This window comes from Cryptotermes secundus, unplaced genomic scaffold (genome assembly GCF_002891405.2).
Source record: "Cryptotermes secundus unplaced genomic scaffold, Csec_1.0 scaffold545, whole genome shotgun sequence".
In the NCBI taxonomy this organism is placed as follows: Eukaryota; Metazoa; Arthropoda; class Insecta; order Blattodea; family Kalotermitidae; genus Cryptotermes; species Cryptotermes secundus.
This window is the reverse complement of record NW_019737089.1, coordinates 1,210,945-1,230,741: the sequence shown is the minus strand read 5'-3', so window position 1 is coordinate 1,230,741 and position 19,797 is coordinate 1,210,945. Positions and strand designations below refer to the sequence as shown.

At 39.8% G+C, this 19,797-nt stretch overlaps 1 protein-coding gene across 1 annotated transcript in view; it reads right to left on the bottom strand.

The window, feature by feature from the left end:
* Nucleotides 1-2,022: 2,022 nt before the first annotated feature.
* LOC111870103 (putative tyrosine-protein kinase Wsck) overlaps nt 2,023-19,797 on the bottom strand; it is a 29,081-nt gene continuing 11,306 nt past the window's right edge. Inside the window, exons 5-12 of the mRNA XM_033753683.1 lie at nt 19,092-19,394; nt 14,251-14,474; nt 13,982-14,165; nt 11,983-12,158; nt 11,251-11,901; nt 11,045-11,156; nt 10,673-10,869; nt 2,023-2,586 (exon numbers count right to left, since the gene is read on the bottom strand). Of these exons, the coding sequence (XP_033609574.1) occupies nt 2,509-2,586; nt 10,673-10,869; nt 11,045-11,156; nt 11,251-11,901; nt 11,983-12,158; nt 13,982-14,165; nt 14,251-14,474; nt 19,092-19,394 (1,925 nt within the window). The 3' untranslated portion in view covers nt 2,023-2,508. The remainder of the gene's footprint in view (nt 2,587-10,672; nt 10,870-11,044; nt 11,157-11,250; nt 11,902-11,982; nt 12,159-13,981; nt 14,166-14,250; nt 14,475-19,091; nt 19,395-19,797) is intronic.

Genomic DNA, 19,797 nt, shown 5'->3' with positions numbered 1-19,797 from the left:
ACTGTGACATGAATAAAAACAAAATGAAGTTACTGAAATTTGCAGCAAATTTTGATGATGCTGGACCTTAATAACAAAAGAACCTGAAAAATTGTTATAAGAAAGGTTGCATGCCACTCTACTGCAACAGTTCAACCAGAAATGAACAGAAGGAATGTGTCTCTAGTTCAATGTGTGTATACAAAGCAACATTCTTTCATGAAGCAAAGGTGGAAGGAGAGTTCATCCCTAAGCTGAACAGGTGACCAGGCTTAAGTAATGATTTGTAAAACTGCTGTACATGTGCAATCGCTTAGTGCCAGTGCCGTGGCATTTGTTTCATTCTGCATGGAATTTCAGATATGCATGCTAGAAAAGACCAAATTTACAATGATGATGATTCTAGATTGCACTGAAAAGATATGCCTAGAAGAATCCTGCTTTTGAAAGAGAAAAATTTGATCCCTGGCATGTCATGTCATGTCATGTCTTCAGTCATGTGTTGTGGAAACAGTGGTGGAAATCATAAAATGAAACTAGTAGTAACCAGAACAGCCAAAAAAACCCACACTGGTTCAAGGATGCCAAAGCAAACAACATCCCAGTCCATTACTACCACCAGAAAGGAGCACAGATGGGTAGAGAAATTTCTGAAAACTGCTTCCAGAAGATGTTTCTTCCCAGAGCTCATCTCTTCTGAAAGAGAAAGGTTTACCACAAAAAGTAGTCTTGCTGCTAGGTAATGCCCTTTCTCATCCCAATGAAAGCACAATGACTTCCGACAATGGACTCACTGTAAAGTTCTAAACCCATGTCACATCCACAATACATCCCACAGATGGAAGTGACTTCCATGAAACAACACTACTGGCCTGGCTTTCTCAGAACTCCTGGCAATGAAGGTGACAACCTGATAGAATTCTGGAGAAAAATTGCAGTATTAGATACTATCCATGGTGTGTCTAAGGAGTGGTTTACTGTAAAATCAGCAGCATCTATTCAACTGTTGAGGAAATTTCTTCCATCTTAAATAAATATGATTGCCTGGGTTTCTTTAGCAAAGAAACAACTACATTTAACGTGACTATTTTAGTTAATGTTCTGTTGACAAAGCCCGTGGTTGAGAAGCGACTTCTGCCAACCAGGCTGCCCAACATATGACTGACACAGATATCATTCAGTTCCACCATTAAAGAAAGCAAAGAGGGAAAAAGTAAATAAAGCAAAGAATAGGGAAAGAGTGCTGCATCAAACACAGTGTGGAATTTCAGTGCTGACAATTTTCTGAAGTACATAAGTCAGTGGGGCTCCAAATATAATGACATTACAGACATGTGACAAATTCATGAGGATAAATATAAAGAACTCTAAAAAACAAACAAACATTACAGACTATTTATTAAAATAAATATAGTAATGCTATTGTAGGTTTAAGTACACTTGGAGCTATACCTCCACTACCCATACATCTTCATGTTGTGGTGGTTAATTAAGTACAAGGCCAATTTTACCTTCACCTTACACAACATGCATCACTGAAGATGCAACAGTGTTTCTGTAGTTTGGTATATTTTTATGAATACTGATCTCATAGTACGTACAATACCATGATTCTGCAATGAGGTTGTAATACACCAAACAGTTTGTGTGTAGTTCATTCATCCACTGCAGCTATATACTGAGAAGGAAGAACAAATGGAGTTCACATACAGCTATAAAATCACACTTACCGATAAGTCAACCAAAAATATAACAAGTCGTGAAATGATACAGTAATAAACTTCTGTGTGTGTTTATACTGTAAATTGGACAATGTCTTGGATTGTGTTTCATTTCTAAACATTAGGTCCAGCCAGGACTGCATATCCTGATGTATGAGTCAGAAGTACATCACTAACAGCAGATGCCAGCTGCAAATCATATCAATCATGACAGTGGTGTACTTATTTAGAATAAAGTTGGAAGTATTGAGTATTTCTCAAAAAATAAACTTTTATGTAAGGGCTGTATAGATGCCACTACATACATAAAAAATCTGATAACTGGCCTTTCTAATTGTTTTAGTTTATTAATTTCATAAAATATGGAAAAGACATTGAATTTTAAAGAATAATGCAAAACTTCTAATATTAAAATAGATGTCATAAGGAATTTAAGTGTGCATTGAATTTTAATACCCATTGCAGGAGATATAGAGACCCCAAACATCTCCACTGAATTGGGGAAGTTCTTTCACCTAATGTTATCTTGGTACGTTTCTTACTCTCTACAACAGTGAACAGAGTGGTGTCACTGTCTTGCAAGAAAAAGAATTTTTACATATACAATATAAAAGAAATATAAATGTACTAAAATAAACAATGCTTCACCTAAGAAGAGTACTAACTGCTGGGTCATAATGCTATGTCCTCCAGAAGATAACTACTCAGCAGTACATCCCAGAAAATAGTAAGTACTCTTCATCGTCACTGTTATGTAAATCTCAAATCCAACGTAGTGTTTCACCTTTGATTTGTTGCAACAGCTGATTCAAGACTGAATCTGCTCTAGTTCCGGTACGTACTGTTCATAATGGAAGGCAGCATACATCTCAAAGTTCAAATGAATCTGAAAACAGGAAGTTAATTAAAATTTTCTATGGCCAATTACATACAACACATGCCTGTAAACTGACTGCACTGTGGATGAAATTCTCATAAAGAAAGATAAAATCAAGTACAAATGGGGAAAAAGAAGATATATGGAGAGGATTACAAGGACAGGAGAAACAGATTCCAGAGACACAGAATGAGAGGGATATATACCAAATAAGTCTTCATACTGGATTCATCACATGCATACATTCACCCATAGCAGAAGGACAATAAAAAACTAACACAGCAAAAATAACATTAAATGATTCAAACCAATTTTTATTCTGCAACATGCACATTAAAAGACATACATGCAACTGGCAGTGTGAAATTTTACTTTAAAATCACATTATTTCTCTAAGCATAAAACAGCTTCAATTTTAAGGTGCTATCCTAAAAGCAGGTGCTACAACTCTCATTCCATTACCTGGGTAATATACTGTAGCGTGTTTGGTGTGTAAGTCAATAAATAAGTTGCAAATGGATATAAAACTTAAACAGATAAGGGTACTGATTTGAAAAATGCTTTTATTTCTCAACATAATCTCCCTGTACATTGAGGCACTTGTCCCATCTTTTCACAAGCCCCTGAAAACCAGCAGCATGAAATTCTTTGGGCTGTTGTCGGAACCAGGCATGTTCACATGGCATGGCCTACCTCATAATGCATGACAGGTTGCATGCTTCCGTTTAACGGCCTCATGAAGTTTCCTGAGGATGTTACAGTAGGAGTTGGCATTTACGGTTTGTCTTTAAGGCTGGAATGCAGTGAGCAGTATGCCTTTGTGATCCCAGAAGACTGTGAGCATCAGTTTCTTGGAGGATGCTGTCACCTTAAACTCTTTTTTGAGGTGACGCAGAATGTTTCCACTGCATTGACGCACGCTTTGTCTCGGGCTGGTAATGGTGAACCCAAGACACATCACCTGTGACAAATCGGGCTAGCATATTGTGTCCTTCATCGTGGTAGTGATTGAGATGCTGTAATGCCAGACCCATTCTTTGCATTTTGTGTTGTGGGGTCAGCATGCGCGGCACCCATCATGCACAGACTCTGTGAAAACCTAACCTGTCATGCATTATGAGGTAGGCCATGCCATGTGAACACGCCTGGTTCCGACAGCAGCCCAAAGAATTTTATGCTGCTGGTTTTCAGGGGCTTGTGAAACAACAGGACAAGTGTCTCGATGTACAGGGAGATTATGCTGAGAAATTAAAGCATTTTTTCAAATCAGTACTCTAATTTATTTAAGTTCTATACCCATTTGTAACTTACTTATTGATTTACCCTCGTAAAAGACAATTAAGAAACAGATGAACGCAAAAAACTATAAAATTGTCGCATTTACCAGTCAACGGAAATCTTACCATAATCAATATAACTGAATGTTTCATGTTCCTCTGATACAATTACTGCACCTCTTCCACCATTCATTAGTAACAGCACATATCCTACACACAGCCTGTTTTCACCTATACTCAATTGAAACATGTCATGTGAACTACCACTTTGATCTTGGTTTTAAGTTCAGTAAATCTGTTACTAGTGGTGTTTTGTATACATCTTTTACAAATCTATACATAAAATATCCATACACGAAGTCCAGAGAATATGGCCAACCAAACAGTTCACCTCAGCCAATTCACCAAACTAAAAAAATGTTCGAAGAATGCCATCTTCTGGGATGTGGTACCATGTAAATCTTGTGTGAACGGACATTTCAGAGGAACGTACTGCCTCCATCTTCAGGGTATAAAAATCTACAAGTGAGGTACCATCATGAGTAGGTGGTTGCAGACATCCCAGACAATGGCATTCTTCATAGTCACTGTTGTGAAAACCTCAAATCTTATATAGTGTTCCTATAGGGCTGCGCCATAGCTCAAGCAGTTAGTCGCTGGCTTCCCACCACAGAGGCCCGGGTTTGATCCCGGGTCTGGTCAAGTGGGATTTGTGGGGCAGGTTTTCTCCAAGTACTTCAGTTTCTCCTGCCAATCTTCATTCCACCAACTGCTCCACAATCACCCTCACCTATCATCTAGGGCTGGTACTATAGGCCAGAAGTGGCCACAGTACAAGGGACTTAGTCCCACCTCACTAGCAATAAAAAAAAATAGTGTTCTTATATGGGGAGGCTACTCATCGACACATTTGACGACTAAAGACCCTACAAACAAAGAAGACCAAGCTACTGTATACCCTTCCCTTCCCCCTTAGATGCAGGGACCACAGCACCATCCTTAATTTCCTTAAGTTCCAGGACCATATATACTCTGACACTGTTAGCAGGATCTACAGACACACAAGGTTCTGTCTGTTCCATGAACGCATCCACCATGCCAGGCGGGAACTGGACGCTGTTTCCAAAGAGCTGTTTAAATTACATCTGTGTTTGGCCCAGGACCTGTATGCTGATGATTTGAACCCGACAGACTGTATCACAACTGAGAAGGTTTATGCACCACTGATGACTTATGAGCCAGGCACTGCAGGAAGTTCCAACACTTGCATAAGGTCCAGCACCCACCCCGCACCCCTGACAAGGAGATTGTGCTCAATGTGAGTGAAGTGCCATTGGAAGAAGTGGCTTGCTCAGCCCTAAGCAAGGGCCTGAACTGTGGCTCCAGCGTCTGTCCCTGTCAAGGATATCCTGTGTGGGTTAAGGCAATAAGGGCCTTGCATGAAGAGACTGGAGAGATCTGACAGGAGACTGTCAGGATCCTAAAAGGCTCCGTAAACCCAAGGATAACCTAACTGGTGCCATGAGGAGAGCCCTCTGGGCCTTTAAAGCCAATGAGGCACTCAATGTCCTTCCAGCTGACAAAGGTAATGTGGCCATGGTACTGGGTACTTCAGACTACAACCAGAAGATTGCTGCTCTCCTGGAGGACAAGATCTACAACGAAGTTGAAGGATCCCACTGATCCTGTAGAGTGCAAGACTGTTCTTCTCCTGAAAAAGTCCCAGAGTGCTGAGGTCTGCCAACAACTATGACCACAAGGTTCCAGGCCCCCTAGACTCTATGGGTTGCCAAACATCCACAAGCCTGATGCTTTATTAAGGCCCACTGTGAGCACTATTGGCTCTCCTACCTATTGCTTGGGAAACACTTGGCTGGCCTACTTAGCTCCCACACTGGCAACTCTCTGTACCATGTGAGAAACTCAATGGAATTTGCCCACACCTTGGGTTCTCTCCAAGTCGATCCTCACAATAAAATGGTCAGTTCCAATGTGGTGTCGCTCTTCACCAAGGTGCCAATAAAGGATACTATGGATCTGCTAGGACAACATTTTGAAGAAGATATCTTGAGACTCTTCCACCATGTCCTGATCACCTCATACTTCAGCATCAATGGCCAGTTCTATGAACAAATCAATGGTGTGGCCAGGGGCTCACCACTGTCTTTGGTCACCACCAAATTCTATATGGAGGACTTCGAAGGAGAGGGTGCTTGAATTGGCTCCCACAAGCCCCTCTGCTGGTAGGGCTCAGTCTGCAGCCACCTACTCACATTTGTTCCTCACTTGCAGATTTTTCTAGCCTAAAAATGGAGGTGATACGTTCCTCTGAAACGTCAGTTCACAGAAGATCTACACGGTGCCACATCCCAGAAGACGAATCCTTTATAGTCACCGCTGTGGAAACCTCAAGTCTTACATATGTTCATTCACACAATCTCATTCAGTCTGCTGCAAATCGTGAGGCATCCCACTTCGCAGGATACTCTACTGGATATTCTCACTAATTTTAGGAAGTGGGAGTTCTTCAACATATCAGCATGCACATTAAAATTACAGTTTTTTCATAAGAAAAGAAAACAAAAAGAAAAACGAAGAAGAATGAACCAAAACGTTTGTTTCTTGTCAGTAAACAAAATGTTCTAACTTTCAGAGTGTCATGGACATGCCCCTAAATCATGCAGATTCTCAGAGCATCAAACTTATACATTTTCAATTTGGTCATTCACTGAAAACTGTACTAACTGATTAGTTAAACACTAAAATCTATATGCCAAATGAGACTTTAAATCCAGAGAGGATTTTACTTTCATTGCGCGGTGTCTTTTTGTGAGTCAAGATAGCTTAGTCAGTATAGAAGTATAGCGATGGGCTACAGGCTGGATGGTTTGGGTTCAATTCCTGGCAGAAGTAACATTTTTCTCCTCTCCCCAGCATCTAGACCAGCTCTGAGGTCCACCCAGCTTCCTACCCAATGGGTCCCTGGGGGTAAAGTGACCAGGATGTGAAGGTGACAACTCGCCTCCAACTAGTGCCGAGGTCAAGAATAATGGAGCTATACATCCACTCCCCCATATGTCTTTACAGCATAATGCTTAATTAATGAAGCACAGGGAAAACTTTCCCTTTATGTGCCTTATGAAAAATGGAAGACCTTTGTAGGACTACTGCTCATGAGATGTACTTTTAGGTTAATACTACATACACAGTCATTTAAAACACATATAAGAAGAGCTGTTCTTTACACTAAATTACAAATGAAAACAAGGAACTGTTGTTGATATGATATAGACCTAAAACAGAAGCAGAGAAAAGCGCATATATCTGCTTTCACCATGGAAAATTACTGCTACTGAAACAGCATCTGCTCCAAAAAAAAAAAAAAGAACTTGTAATACATTTAAAAACCTTAAGAAAGGTGTTAAAAACAGGATTAAAGCGGGTACCTGATGACACTACAAAACTGTTGAATGAACATTCAAACACAGACTAGTTTAGTTAAACTGGATCTGAAATTATGCAAATTAATCTAGAAGTTAAGGTTACAGATAAAGCGAACAAAATATCTGACAAATACTTCCATAAAGAAGAATCCCTTGTCAGAAAAAAACTTTAGATGATGATTTTTGGACTGAATGGGTTGGTCTACACTTGTATTAGGGAGGTGCTCCATTTCAACCTCAGCCAGGACACCAGCTCTTCTAAGTGAAATATTTTATGGTTCTCCTTGATCCCTCCAAGCAAATGTTTAAATTAAAGGGATGTTTATAATTTGTGAAAAACAAAAAGCCCACCACATGATAAAAAGTGCCTAATTTTATTACCTAGGGGTAATAAAAAGCTGAAAGTCTGGAAAAACATTCATCTTAGATATCTACTTCTAAAATAAAAATATTAAAAACTGTTGATGACATGGTTGACAACACTGTTTCATTTGACATGGAATGACTCAACAATGAACAGAAAAAACTTATTCATATGTCTCCACTGGAGGATTGTGGATGCATATAAAAATCTCATGAGCCCTTCAAGGGCAAATAATGGCTTGTACTTATACAGTACAAAAATTAAATCTGCCTGTGGACTCCATCACATAATTCCTCCATGAACACTGAGATGTAAATGCCCCTTGGTAAAATTAATGTTCCCCATATTGTGTTTTATTTAATAACACACTCAACTTAATTATACTTTCCTTGAAAACTGTGTAGGGGGCACACGGTAGCGTAGTGGTTGAGGAACTATGCTACAAGCTGGAAGGTCACAGGTTCAAGTCCCAATGAGGTCACTTGATTTTTTTCAGTTGAACTAATCCTTCCAGCTGCACTAGGCCCTGGGGTTTACTCAGCCTCTAACAGAAATGAGTACCAGGAATTAATTAAATAATTTTTCTGGGGAGTAAACCGTGCCCGGCGCATAAAGCTGACAACTTTACCGCCATCTTTGAGCCGATTGTCTAGACAATGTGGGACCCTCAACGCCTCACAACCCTATGGGCCTTCACAGCCTGGTTTGGGGATAGCTTTTTACTTTATGAAAACTGTGTCAGTTGAAATTTCATCTCAATGATCATCAGGGCAATCATGAGGTGGAGTCTGTAGCTGCATACATCCTGTATACCATGAATCACTAGTTCTAGTTATTACTCAAACTGTTCGGACTACTCAGAAAGAAACTGGGTGTATTTAATTCCAAATTCTTTCATTTTTTATGTATAAGACAATGCCTTAAGTTGCCAAAAAATGTGAGTTCTAGAAGTTGACAGAGAACCCAGTGTTTATTTCAACTTCATTTGACAGTATGTTATCCTGGTAACATCTACAGCACAAATGCCTACAGCAAAAAGCATATGGGCAGCACTGATTGCAAGGTCTTCCATACTGTGTATCACTAACATGTTTCACTTTGTCTTCCACCCTACCTATGTCCAGCTACCTGCCCAGACATTGGCAGGTCCACATGTCCATACTTCACAAAAACATTTTTTTTTCCCTTGGCACTACAGCCCCAGTGGGCCTAGGCCTACCTCCATGAACTCCGTTTTTTCTAGACCTTACACATATGGTAGGACTCCTTGGGCAAGTGATCAGCTCGTCGCAAGGCCTCTACCTGTAGACAAACACAGAAAAATGCACACAAACATCCATGCCCTGAGTGGGATTCGAACCCACGATCCCGGCTTCCAAGCGAGTGAAGACAGAGCATGCCTTAGACCGCTCGTCTACCGTGACCGGCTCACAAAAACATTAGTGTGTATTAATTCAGATGCTTCAACACATGTCTGCTGAAACAGATAACGTACAGGGTCATTCAACATCCTACAGTGAAACCTTAGGAGGTGGCTGAGATGTGAACAGATGTAAACAGCTGTCACCAACATTTCAGAATTACTGAGTTTAAAATTTGTAGTCAGATTTTTCTGTATGTTTGTATGTTGGAGCCTTCATGTAACAAGACTGAGTTCATATTGCATAGGTCACATTACTTCTCATGGCAAAGTAGTTATAACAGCGTAATGAGATGGCACGGTTTACTAATGAGGAGTATGACTAGTGAATATGAACCTCCAGCTACAAAGACAGAGGCCTCAAAACACAATATTGTGATTTTCTCAAAATTGGCCCTATGATTTTAAATAAATTTATGGGCCATTTGCCCAAATAAAACTACAAATGTAGTACATTTAGGAAAATTATGGTATTCCCTCTAACAGTTCAAACTCAAAATATCAATCTTCTGACAAATGGCTTGACAAATTTTTATTCAGTTTTAATTGTCTGTAAAGGCAATGGATCCAAACAATATTTTGCAGTCCAAAACATCCTAAACATAACAGGATTCGAATACTGGGCCCCTGATTACCAAAAAAAAAACTGTTTTCTTGAAAAATGGCTCCATGAATTTTTATTAAATTGCACCAGACTGTAGTATTGATATTCCCAAATAAAACTATTACTTTCAGAAGCCCAAATAATATTAACTTCAGAATAACAGAAGATTGTGACCCATCAAGTGTATATAAGAAAGAGTGTGAAATGCCTTTGTATCGCGATAGTCTCATGATTCAATGGGCATAGAAACACAGAAAAATATGGTCATGGGTCCTGTGGGGCTCAGAACCAACAATGACTGTGCTGGTGAGGCCCAGCAGCAATTTACTTGAAACCAAAACATCTGTACCCATTCTTACAACAAGGCATCAAAAATTTTATATTACAAAGTACATGGTCATGATAACCTCATCAATTTGATTCTCGTAGCTGTGACCTTCATCAGGTGCCAACACAAATGATCCATGACAGACAATCATTTTGACATCGCTGTGAAGTGTGCATGCCTGAAGAAAATTACTAAGCAGTTCTTAGAAGGAAATATGGAGAACTGTGTGAGAGCCCCCCACTATACAATCAGACATTTGTGTTAAATATGACTATATTCAAAGTGAAGAGATCTAATAACTTCAAAATATTAACTTTTCATTCATTACAATTAAAGTAAATAACCGAATATATACATGAATGAAGAAGGGTGATGAAATGAAAAATAATTTATTTACAGCTCCAAATTAACTCACAACAAATCTCCTAAACCTTGGCCACGGGACTTTGCATCACCATATAAAAACCAAGGGCTGGCAACATGCAAATGTATGTACGACTAAAGTCTGGAGATGAAAGTTTGAACTTTTACCTGAAGTGTACTGTCTAAAAGTAGAATTGCATACATTGTATACAGGTAAATTATGCAATAAGGTACTTTTCTTAACAATTTAATAATTATACCACTTTTACAGGGAATTCCCTACAAGGTACCCTTACCGTGCTATCCTCCAACATGTTCTCCAAAATGTGCACTATTTCTTGGAATGTGGGTCTCTCATCTAGGTCTAACTGCCAGCACTGTAGCATCAACTGGTACAGGTCATCATCAACGACCTGCAACTGAGGAAGACGTTGTCCTCGCATAACCCTACTGCCCACTTCATTAGTGGCAACATCAGCATATGGCGTCCCACCTAATAACAGATAATTCTAAATTGTATTGACAGATATACAAAGAATATAAATTTTAATATATTCTGCAAAAGCGAATTAATTTAAAACACAGTTTATAAAATCCCCAAATCTCTCATATGTCCATATTAGAGGTCAGGTGGGCAGACTGAGTGAGTGAACACTTTTGAAACTCACCAAGTGCACTGATCTCCCATAAAACACAACCAAAAGACCACACATCACTTTTGCTCACATGTGGCCTGCCTCGGAATATTTCTTGAGCTGTCCATCTGGTGTAGTCAGGATTCTGAAAGCATAACGAGTACCATATACACAAAGTTTTTTACCAGTAATTATATTGCCAAATAAAGCATGTAATCCAGAATAGTATGATGCTTCACCTCTCCATACTTATTATAACGAGCAATTCCACAGCCTGTAACTTTGGGAACAACACCATCTGCCATTAACACATTCCTAGCTGCTAGTTGTGTATGAGTAATTTTCTTGGAGGTCAAGTAGTCCATTGCCCGTGCAATTCCAACAGCTGTTTCCAAAACCTGACTTTCAGCAAGTGAGCATATTCGTTGCTGGGAACAACGTGCATCTGATATGGACAGTTGGACGGAGAATGGTGGAACAGAATGTTCCAAGAGACGACTTTCTATGAGAACATCTTTCAAGCTAGCAGGATGGTGTTCAACCACAACAAATAATGTGTCAGGATTTTCACATGTGCCCACAAGACTTGCTACATTCATATGAGCACTGAGACGTATCAAAATACCAAGGTCTTGCAACATTGATCTCTTCTCATGAGGTGGTAACTCCCTGTCTGCAACCGTGTGAATGGCAACTGGGATCGGAAACCCCCTCTGTTGAACCGTTCCTCTCATCACACTGCCATAGCGTCCAAGGCCCAGTATCTCTGATCTTACTTCCAAAAAGTTACGAGGTATGTTCCATACTTGACATTTCAAGTTTTCATAGTGATTCACTCTTTCATCCTCTTCTTCGGGTATGAAACCATTATGAGCGTAACCATTTGGTTCCTGCAAACAGGGATAATAATTATTACTAAAAACTGTAAATGTTATAGGACTAAAATGCAACTTTTTCTGGCACTGACTTACAATTTCAATCATAGGACCCTGCAGCGAAAGCTCCTGCTGATCAGAATTTTGCCTGCGTCTACCCAGATGTCTGCGAAGCAAAAAATAAACTACTACTGACAGTAGCAGTAAAAAGCCAAATACACCAATGGCTACAGACAGCCCAATAACCAACCCAGAACTGCCAGTATCTGTAACTACAAGAACAATGACTAAGCATTACTCATAGAACAGTAGACCCACACACAGTAACATGTTTTTCATATTAGTTGCCTTGTCAGAAAGCTGCCCTGTTTCAAATCATCCAAAGTGTTAAATTTTTACATTTCTAGATTTAAAAGCAAAACATACCACACAATGGTCTCATCTTGACAAATGATGATACAAGGTGGTTCAAATATGACCGGGACTGATTTGTGCGTAAACATGCTGCACTGCGCAGCAGCTATGTGACCTTGAGAGACTGAAGCCACAACCTCCACCCTACCTCCTGTTTGGGTTAGAACCTGTTCAGTCCTGTCTGGGAGTTGCTAGAGGGATGAGCGAACAGAAGGTACCGCGGAGCGTGGAACAACGCATTGTGATCAAATTCCTCGTTGGAGAAAACGTCCCGTTCGCTGAAATTCACCACAGACTCCAACAACAGCATGGGGAAGAGTCCCTCTCATGGACCCGTGTGTCTGAGTTGTGTACGTGCTTCAGAGAGGGCAGACAGCGCGTGAAGTATGAACCAAATGATCGTCGGCTGTGAACATCCGTCACTGAGACAAACACTGATCGTGCAGACGCGCTTATTCGTGAGAATAGGCACATCACTATCAAGGAACTTGGAGAAATGCTGTCCACCAGTGTTGGTAGTGTAGAAGACATTGTGAAATACCACCTGCACTATTGCAAGGTGAATTCACGGTGGGTACCATGCACTTCGACGGACGTGAACAAAATGGTGCGCATGCAAGCTGCCAGTCATCTCCTACAGCAGTTTCAAGACAATGGTGATGCATTTTTGAAGTCTATAGTGATCACTGATGAAACATGGGTGCACTACTTCATTCCCAAGTCCCAGCAGTCATCACGCGAGTGGCGGCATACCAGTTCTCCCAAACCCAAGAGAGGGCGGAGGAGCCATTCAGCAGGAAAAGTGATGGCAACGTTCTTCTAGGACTGGCAGGGGTCATCCATGTAGACTTTCTGACAGATGCCAGAACAGTCAATGCAACTTATTACTCAGACCTCCTGGCAACAGACGTGAAGGAAAAGCTGCAATCCAAGCGGAAGACAGGTGGAAAGCGGGTAGCCTTCCTTCAAGACAATGCACATCCCCTTATGGCCAAAACAACAATGGAAACCATCTGGAAATTGAAATGGAACCTTCTGACGCATCCACTGTACATTCCCGATTTGGCCCCAAGTGATTTCTACCTGTTCGGAAGGCTCAAATCAGACTTGCAAGGCATGCGGTTTGTGGAAGAAGCCGTCATCCAGACTGTTCGGGAGTGGATATGCCGCCAACCACAAGCCTTTTTTGAAAAGGGCATCAGGATGCTTCCAGAACATTGGAAAAAATGTGTTGACTCCAGATGGGAGTATGTTGAAGACTGACATGTGCAAGTAAGTGTTTGGCAATTATGGTTTTTAAAAAAAATTAGTCTCGGTCATATTTGAACCACCTTGTACATCATTTTCACTTTCCATGATTCATTTTGTTTTTATATTTACTTTTTATGAAGTGGCAGATATTTGAAAATGGCAAAACAGAGTATACTGTTCCTAACTCATGTGCATTATAACAGAAGTAATACACAATGTAGTCATTCAAACAGCTTCTTTCTATAAATTTCTAAAATGTATGTTTTTAATTTTTTTATTGAAGTTGTCACATTTCACAACTCACTCTTTCTTATGATGAAAACAGTGAACATAATCTCCATACAAAGCAAATATTTACATCACAACTCAAATAAATTGAAACATTTTTTTGCAGCTTATTTACATATTTAGTTTAGTAACTGCATCTTACCTGGTATACTATCTCCTACATTAAGGACAACATGGCCCAACTGAGCATACGTCACTTTAGTAACATTATTCAAACTGCTTACTACTCCCACTGTAACATGAATGTTGCTATCCAATGGCAGTGGTGGATTGTAGTAATTTCCATACATGCGGCCATCACCAACGACAAATTCATCCATAAGATCCTAGAATCATTTCAGGTAGTTTTAGGGCCCCTTTTATTCAAGCTCTAACTTCATGTGATGCAGATATGAAGGTAATTTATCTTACCTGAGGATTTAACTCAGCAGCTATATAGTAAGGTATACCTTCAGATTCAGCCTCTTGAAATGATTTCAGCATGTCTTTTCTGAATTCACCTTGTCCAACACCATAAACCACCACTATACGATATGCTGTAATTGGACCATTTTCATTTACCATTGGTGACAACTGAATCAAGATCTGACCTTTGTCTCTTCTAACAATTCTAGGTACTTCTGGCTCTTCAGGTTCTGGAAAATTAATGGGAAGGAACTCACACAGATTCAAATCCAATGTTAATAATAATTTCATAACATGTTAAATAAAATTGACTTATAACATAAAAATGAAAAACACAGCTATATGAATGAATAATAACATCTCAGTTTCAAAAAAAGGCTAATAAAATTATACATTTAAGATCTCAGAACCTAATAACTGAGCTAAAATGTACTATCCAGTACTATATTCTTTCAGCACTTGAAAATTCTGGAATCACAGTCTCAAATGCTAATGCGACTACTCTGTTATTGCTTTTCCAACATCTAAACAAATAATTTCACATGATATCTGCAGGCATCTTATGATCACAGACACTATCAAATTTCACATGGCAGGGTATGTTATTTGCCATTCACATAAGAACACCAATATGTTACTATCACAAATAATTAACTAGAACAATAAATAACTGAAAATGAAATATTTCATTCCAGACAGCATACTGTGACACTGAAGTATTTAATGCACTTAAAAAGTCACAGTGTTCTGAATATGAACTAAAGACAAAAATGTTTTAAAAGTGAGTTCCTTGCATGTGCATTCCATATTAAAGTAAACTACATCAACACTGTCAAATGCAATTAACTGAGAAAATACATTTTCCGTTTATTTGTTCATCTTTGTTGTTATATCATCTTAAATGTTTCAACTACTTAAAGAGTCATCTACAGGAGCATCATTTCTAAAATACTACAGAATCCCTATTCTTGTCATCAGTTACTTTTAGAAAACCCACCACTTCCAGTCTCAGTGTCAATAATTTACTGAATCACTCTAAGGAATATAAATACACATATATAATTTGAAGACTTCATTGTTAGAGGAGGCCTATGGAATAAAGCCTTTTGGATTATCAACTGTTTCACTGCAGAGTTGGTGTCCACCATTTCAGAGACTACGTCTGTTTCCATCATCAGAGGCTCGTGACGAGTACTGATTTCACATGTTTTATATATATATATATATATACTGTGACTTGTTGCACTATGGATGACGCCCCTCCCTCCCCGCCAGCCGTGACATGCCGAGTGGAGCCGAAGTGAGCCGAGTCCCAGCGCGCTGGTCACTATGCAAAGCGAGTAAACACCAGTTGCTAAGCAAAGCGGGTAAACAGTGGTTGCTAGAGACGACGGTAATAACAGCGGTACCCATTACGTAACAGGCAAATACTGCAACTATATAAGAGAACTACACTGCCGCCGAAGTCAGTGACGAGTGACAAGTTAGTCAGCAGTGAGCAGTTACGAGTCAGCCAGAGAGTCAGTCAGTTGTAGTCTAGCCTTTGCAGGCCAAATAATTGTAATACTGCAGATAGCAGTAGCTGTGAATCTGTAAAGGGTGTGATTGTAAGAGCAAGTGTGAAATAAAATTCGCTATATCCAATAAGGCGTGAAGTTATTTGTCACGTTATACACCCAACACGTGACAAAATATATATATATATACATATAAGTAAAGCTATCCCTGTAACAGGCCGTGAAGGCCCATAGGGTTGTGAGACATTGAGGGTCCCACATTATCTAGACCAGGGGTCTNATGTTGTCCCAAAAATGGAGATAAATTTACAAGCAAATTTCTTTTAATTTGGAAATTGCTTAGAGTTCAGAAATTTATAAAATTTGATCAAACTTCCTTCCTTGTATTTGTCTTTAATATGATAATTTTCTTTAAGTTCAATAATTTCCATTTGAAATTTGACTTGGGATATCTGCAGCATCACAGTCAAATGGATTTTGAAACAATCTAATTTCCTGAGCACTGGAATCCAAATGAGCAAATCGCTTCTGAACTTGTTCTTCCAAATCTAAAATGACTAAATTTGCAAACGAGGAAGGAAATTCTGCATCACCCTTTTTATGAAACTCTGCACAGTATAGCATATGAACAAAGTTACAATTTTTACACTTGGCTTCCCAGAAGTATCAACTTTCTCTGAGTGCCTTGATAAGTTCAAATAAATCACAGACTAAGTTATTTTCACCCTGCAACTTTAAATTCAAATGGTTCATATGGTTCACCAGATCAGCAAAAAATGCTGATTTCCAAAGCCACTCGGTATCTGATAAAAGTGGTTCCTGATGGTTTTTCTCAGTAAGAAATATATCAGTTTCACTCCTGAGCTGAAAGAAGTGCGAAAGAACCTTTCCACAGCTAAGCCATCGAACTGCAGTATAATAAGCTCGGAATCACATTTACCTGTACTCACTGGAAAATTAGTTAAATTGGTGCATTTCTGCACAATTCTTTTGCAGGCCGGATGTGGCCTGTGGGCCGTACTTTGGAGACCCATGATCTAGACAATTGGCTCAAGATAGTGGTAAGGTTGTCAGCCTTACGTGCCAAATGCGCCTAACTCCCCAGGAAAATTATTTAACTAATTCCTGGCACTCATTTCTGTTAGAGGCTGAGTCGACCCCAGGACCATAGTGCGGCTGGAAGGATTAGGTCAACTGAAAAAAATTCAATGACCTCATCGAGACTTGAACCCCTGACCTTCCATCTTGTAGCATAGTGCCTCAACCAACTACACTACTTCGTGCTCCATTATAACTATATATATATTGTCACGTGTTGGGAATGTCATGCAACAAATAAATTCACGTGGGTCTCGGATTCAGCAAATCTTTATCACACACTCAATCTTACACACCTTACAATTGTTATCACTTCAACTGTATTCTGCGGCAGCTATCTTTCAACGGTGTTGTGTGGCGACTAGGTTCCAACTGTGTTCATGCTCTCTGTAGCTCTCTGCTTATGTAGGTGTTCTGTGGACTCGGTAGAGGACACCTCTTGCCAAGGTTCGGTCTCACGTGTTCAGCGATCCGTTGCTTCGGGAACGCTGTTTATACGCTGGTAACGAGTTTCATCTCATCCGTTGTTACTCAACGGCCTTCTGTTGTTCATCTCCGGGGAAATACGTTCGTTGTTTCGGCATTGTCTACACAACGGCTCACTGTTATTGCATTATCATGGGAGTATCTACTCCAAACATGTTACAATATATATACACAAAACTGCTGTCCATCACAGCCCACGCCATTTGGCAAACAGTGATCAGAGTCAGATGGGCAGTGATATCCTGTCCAGGGCAGACTACATGGGGAGCAATCACGTCACCTGCATATATACTGTGAGTCACTGTAATTGTGAATGTTTTTCTAAGACTTCTCACATGTTTTACAAGGGCTATTTGGAAACTAACCTCCGTTTATTTTAGGCAATTAATGTAAAAGCAGGGGACACCTCACGCATGCAAGGTAGCATCACATGACTAAATGCCTTGTAAACCATCATTCAACTGGTCAACTAGGGTTTGTTCTCATCTGTACAGAGTGAGTTATTATATGTCCTGCGTTTGATAATCCCGACAGCTGCAAAATTCGCACTATTATCCGCTTTCTTCACACTAAAAAGTGTTGGAGAAATCCATCAAGAATTATGTGCAGCTTACAGCCAAAATGTAATGAATGAAGGAACTATAAGACAATGGTGTAGAATTTTCAAAGATGGGTGAACAAATGTGCATGATTAAAAGCAAAGTGTTTGGCCAACTGCACTGAGTGGATAACCTTATTTAAAGTGTTGACCAAAATTTTTGAAAGACAGTACTTCCTAATTTCAGAACTTTCATGTGAATTTCCACAAATTTCACCCACTGTTCTCTACAATATTATCATAGTTAGGCTACACCATCAGAAGTTTTGCATAAGATGGATTCCGAAAATGATCATGGGTGCACACAAAACCCAGAGAATAGCTTAGACTTGGACTTTTTTGCAGAAATGCCACAAAGATGGCGATTAATTTTTCTGTCACATCATCAGAGTGACAGGTGATGAATCCTGAGTTTGATTTGTGAATGCTGAAACCAAAGAGCAGTCAAAGCAGTAGATGTACACACATTCAACAAACAAGCCAATGAAGTTTAAACAAACGCCTGCCTGCCTGCCAGCAAGCTGACAAAAACTGTTTTCTGGGATGGGACAGGACCAGAAAGGAGTGCTGATGATAGAATTCATGCAACAAGGGACCACACTGATGTCAGAAGTGTACTGCAAAACAAAAACAAAATGGGAAGGGCCATACAGTAAAGAAGGCATGGAATGCTGACATCCTGTGTAGTGCTCCTCCATGACAATGTGCGTCCACATACAGCTACTTGAACTTGAGCACTGCTGGTGCATATAAACTGGGAGTGGGTTGACCACCCTCCTTACAGTCCCAATCTTGTTCCAAGCGACTATCACTCATCTACCCACCTGAAGAACTGGTTGGGATCACAAAGCTTCAACAATAATGAGTAGATGGAAGGTATCAAAACATGGCTGAGCCCACAGGTGGCAGACATCTTTCACACAGGTATACAAAAACTTACTCCTAATACAACAAGTGCTTCAATTCCATCACTGACTACGGTGAGAAGTAGCTTAAGTATGTACATATTTTTTGTATATTACAGCCAGTGGAGGTCAGACATGGCTAGGAGTCAATGGCCAGGAGCTGCAGGCATGAGGAGCTATGAGACGGTCACCAGCCGGTAAGGATGTGAGATATGTAAGCAGACATAACTTTGCCATGCTTACCTCCTATCTGTGTCCAGATTGTATGTGATATCTTCACTCCTGTTACACCATGAAAATAGGTTGCAACAGATATATTGTACTGGGTCCCTGGATGAAGGTCTGGTAATCCAGCTTTTAAAGTATAATTTGGAAACATCCATTGTCGGGGTTCCAGCTGGCTGGTTGTATAATATGTATCTATACAGTTTGCCACAACAATGTAGTCAGTGAATACATCATTAAGAGCAACCGGAGGGGTCCAAACTGCTTGCACACTGGTGTCTGTGGCATTAAAAAGTTCCAGCGAAGCAGGTGGGCCAGGAACTGCACAAATAAAACATAAATTAAAATTTCAGCAAACGTCAAAGTACACAAACCCTCACTAATCTGGAGTAACTGTGGGGGAGGTCATCCAGATTAGTGACTCAAAAGGTAGCCCTGAAAGCCCCCCCTCCAAAAAAATTAACACACATAAATGGAAAATTTAGTGATAGAAGTAGTGCTGATGAAAATACATAAAAAATAACATTGCAGAGAATTTATTTAAAAACTATACAAAGACGAAGATATTTATTCATCTGTAGAAGACCTGGCTGCTGTACTTGCTTTTGGACATAATAATGCAAGTTTGATGAAACTGTCACGTTTTGTCTGAATGGCCAAGTGACTCATCTGCCTTCTTAATTGACATGTGTCTTTTAAAGTATACACTCAATTGTGAACAGCA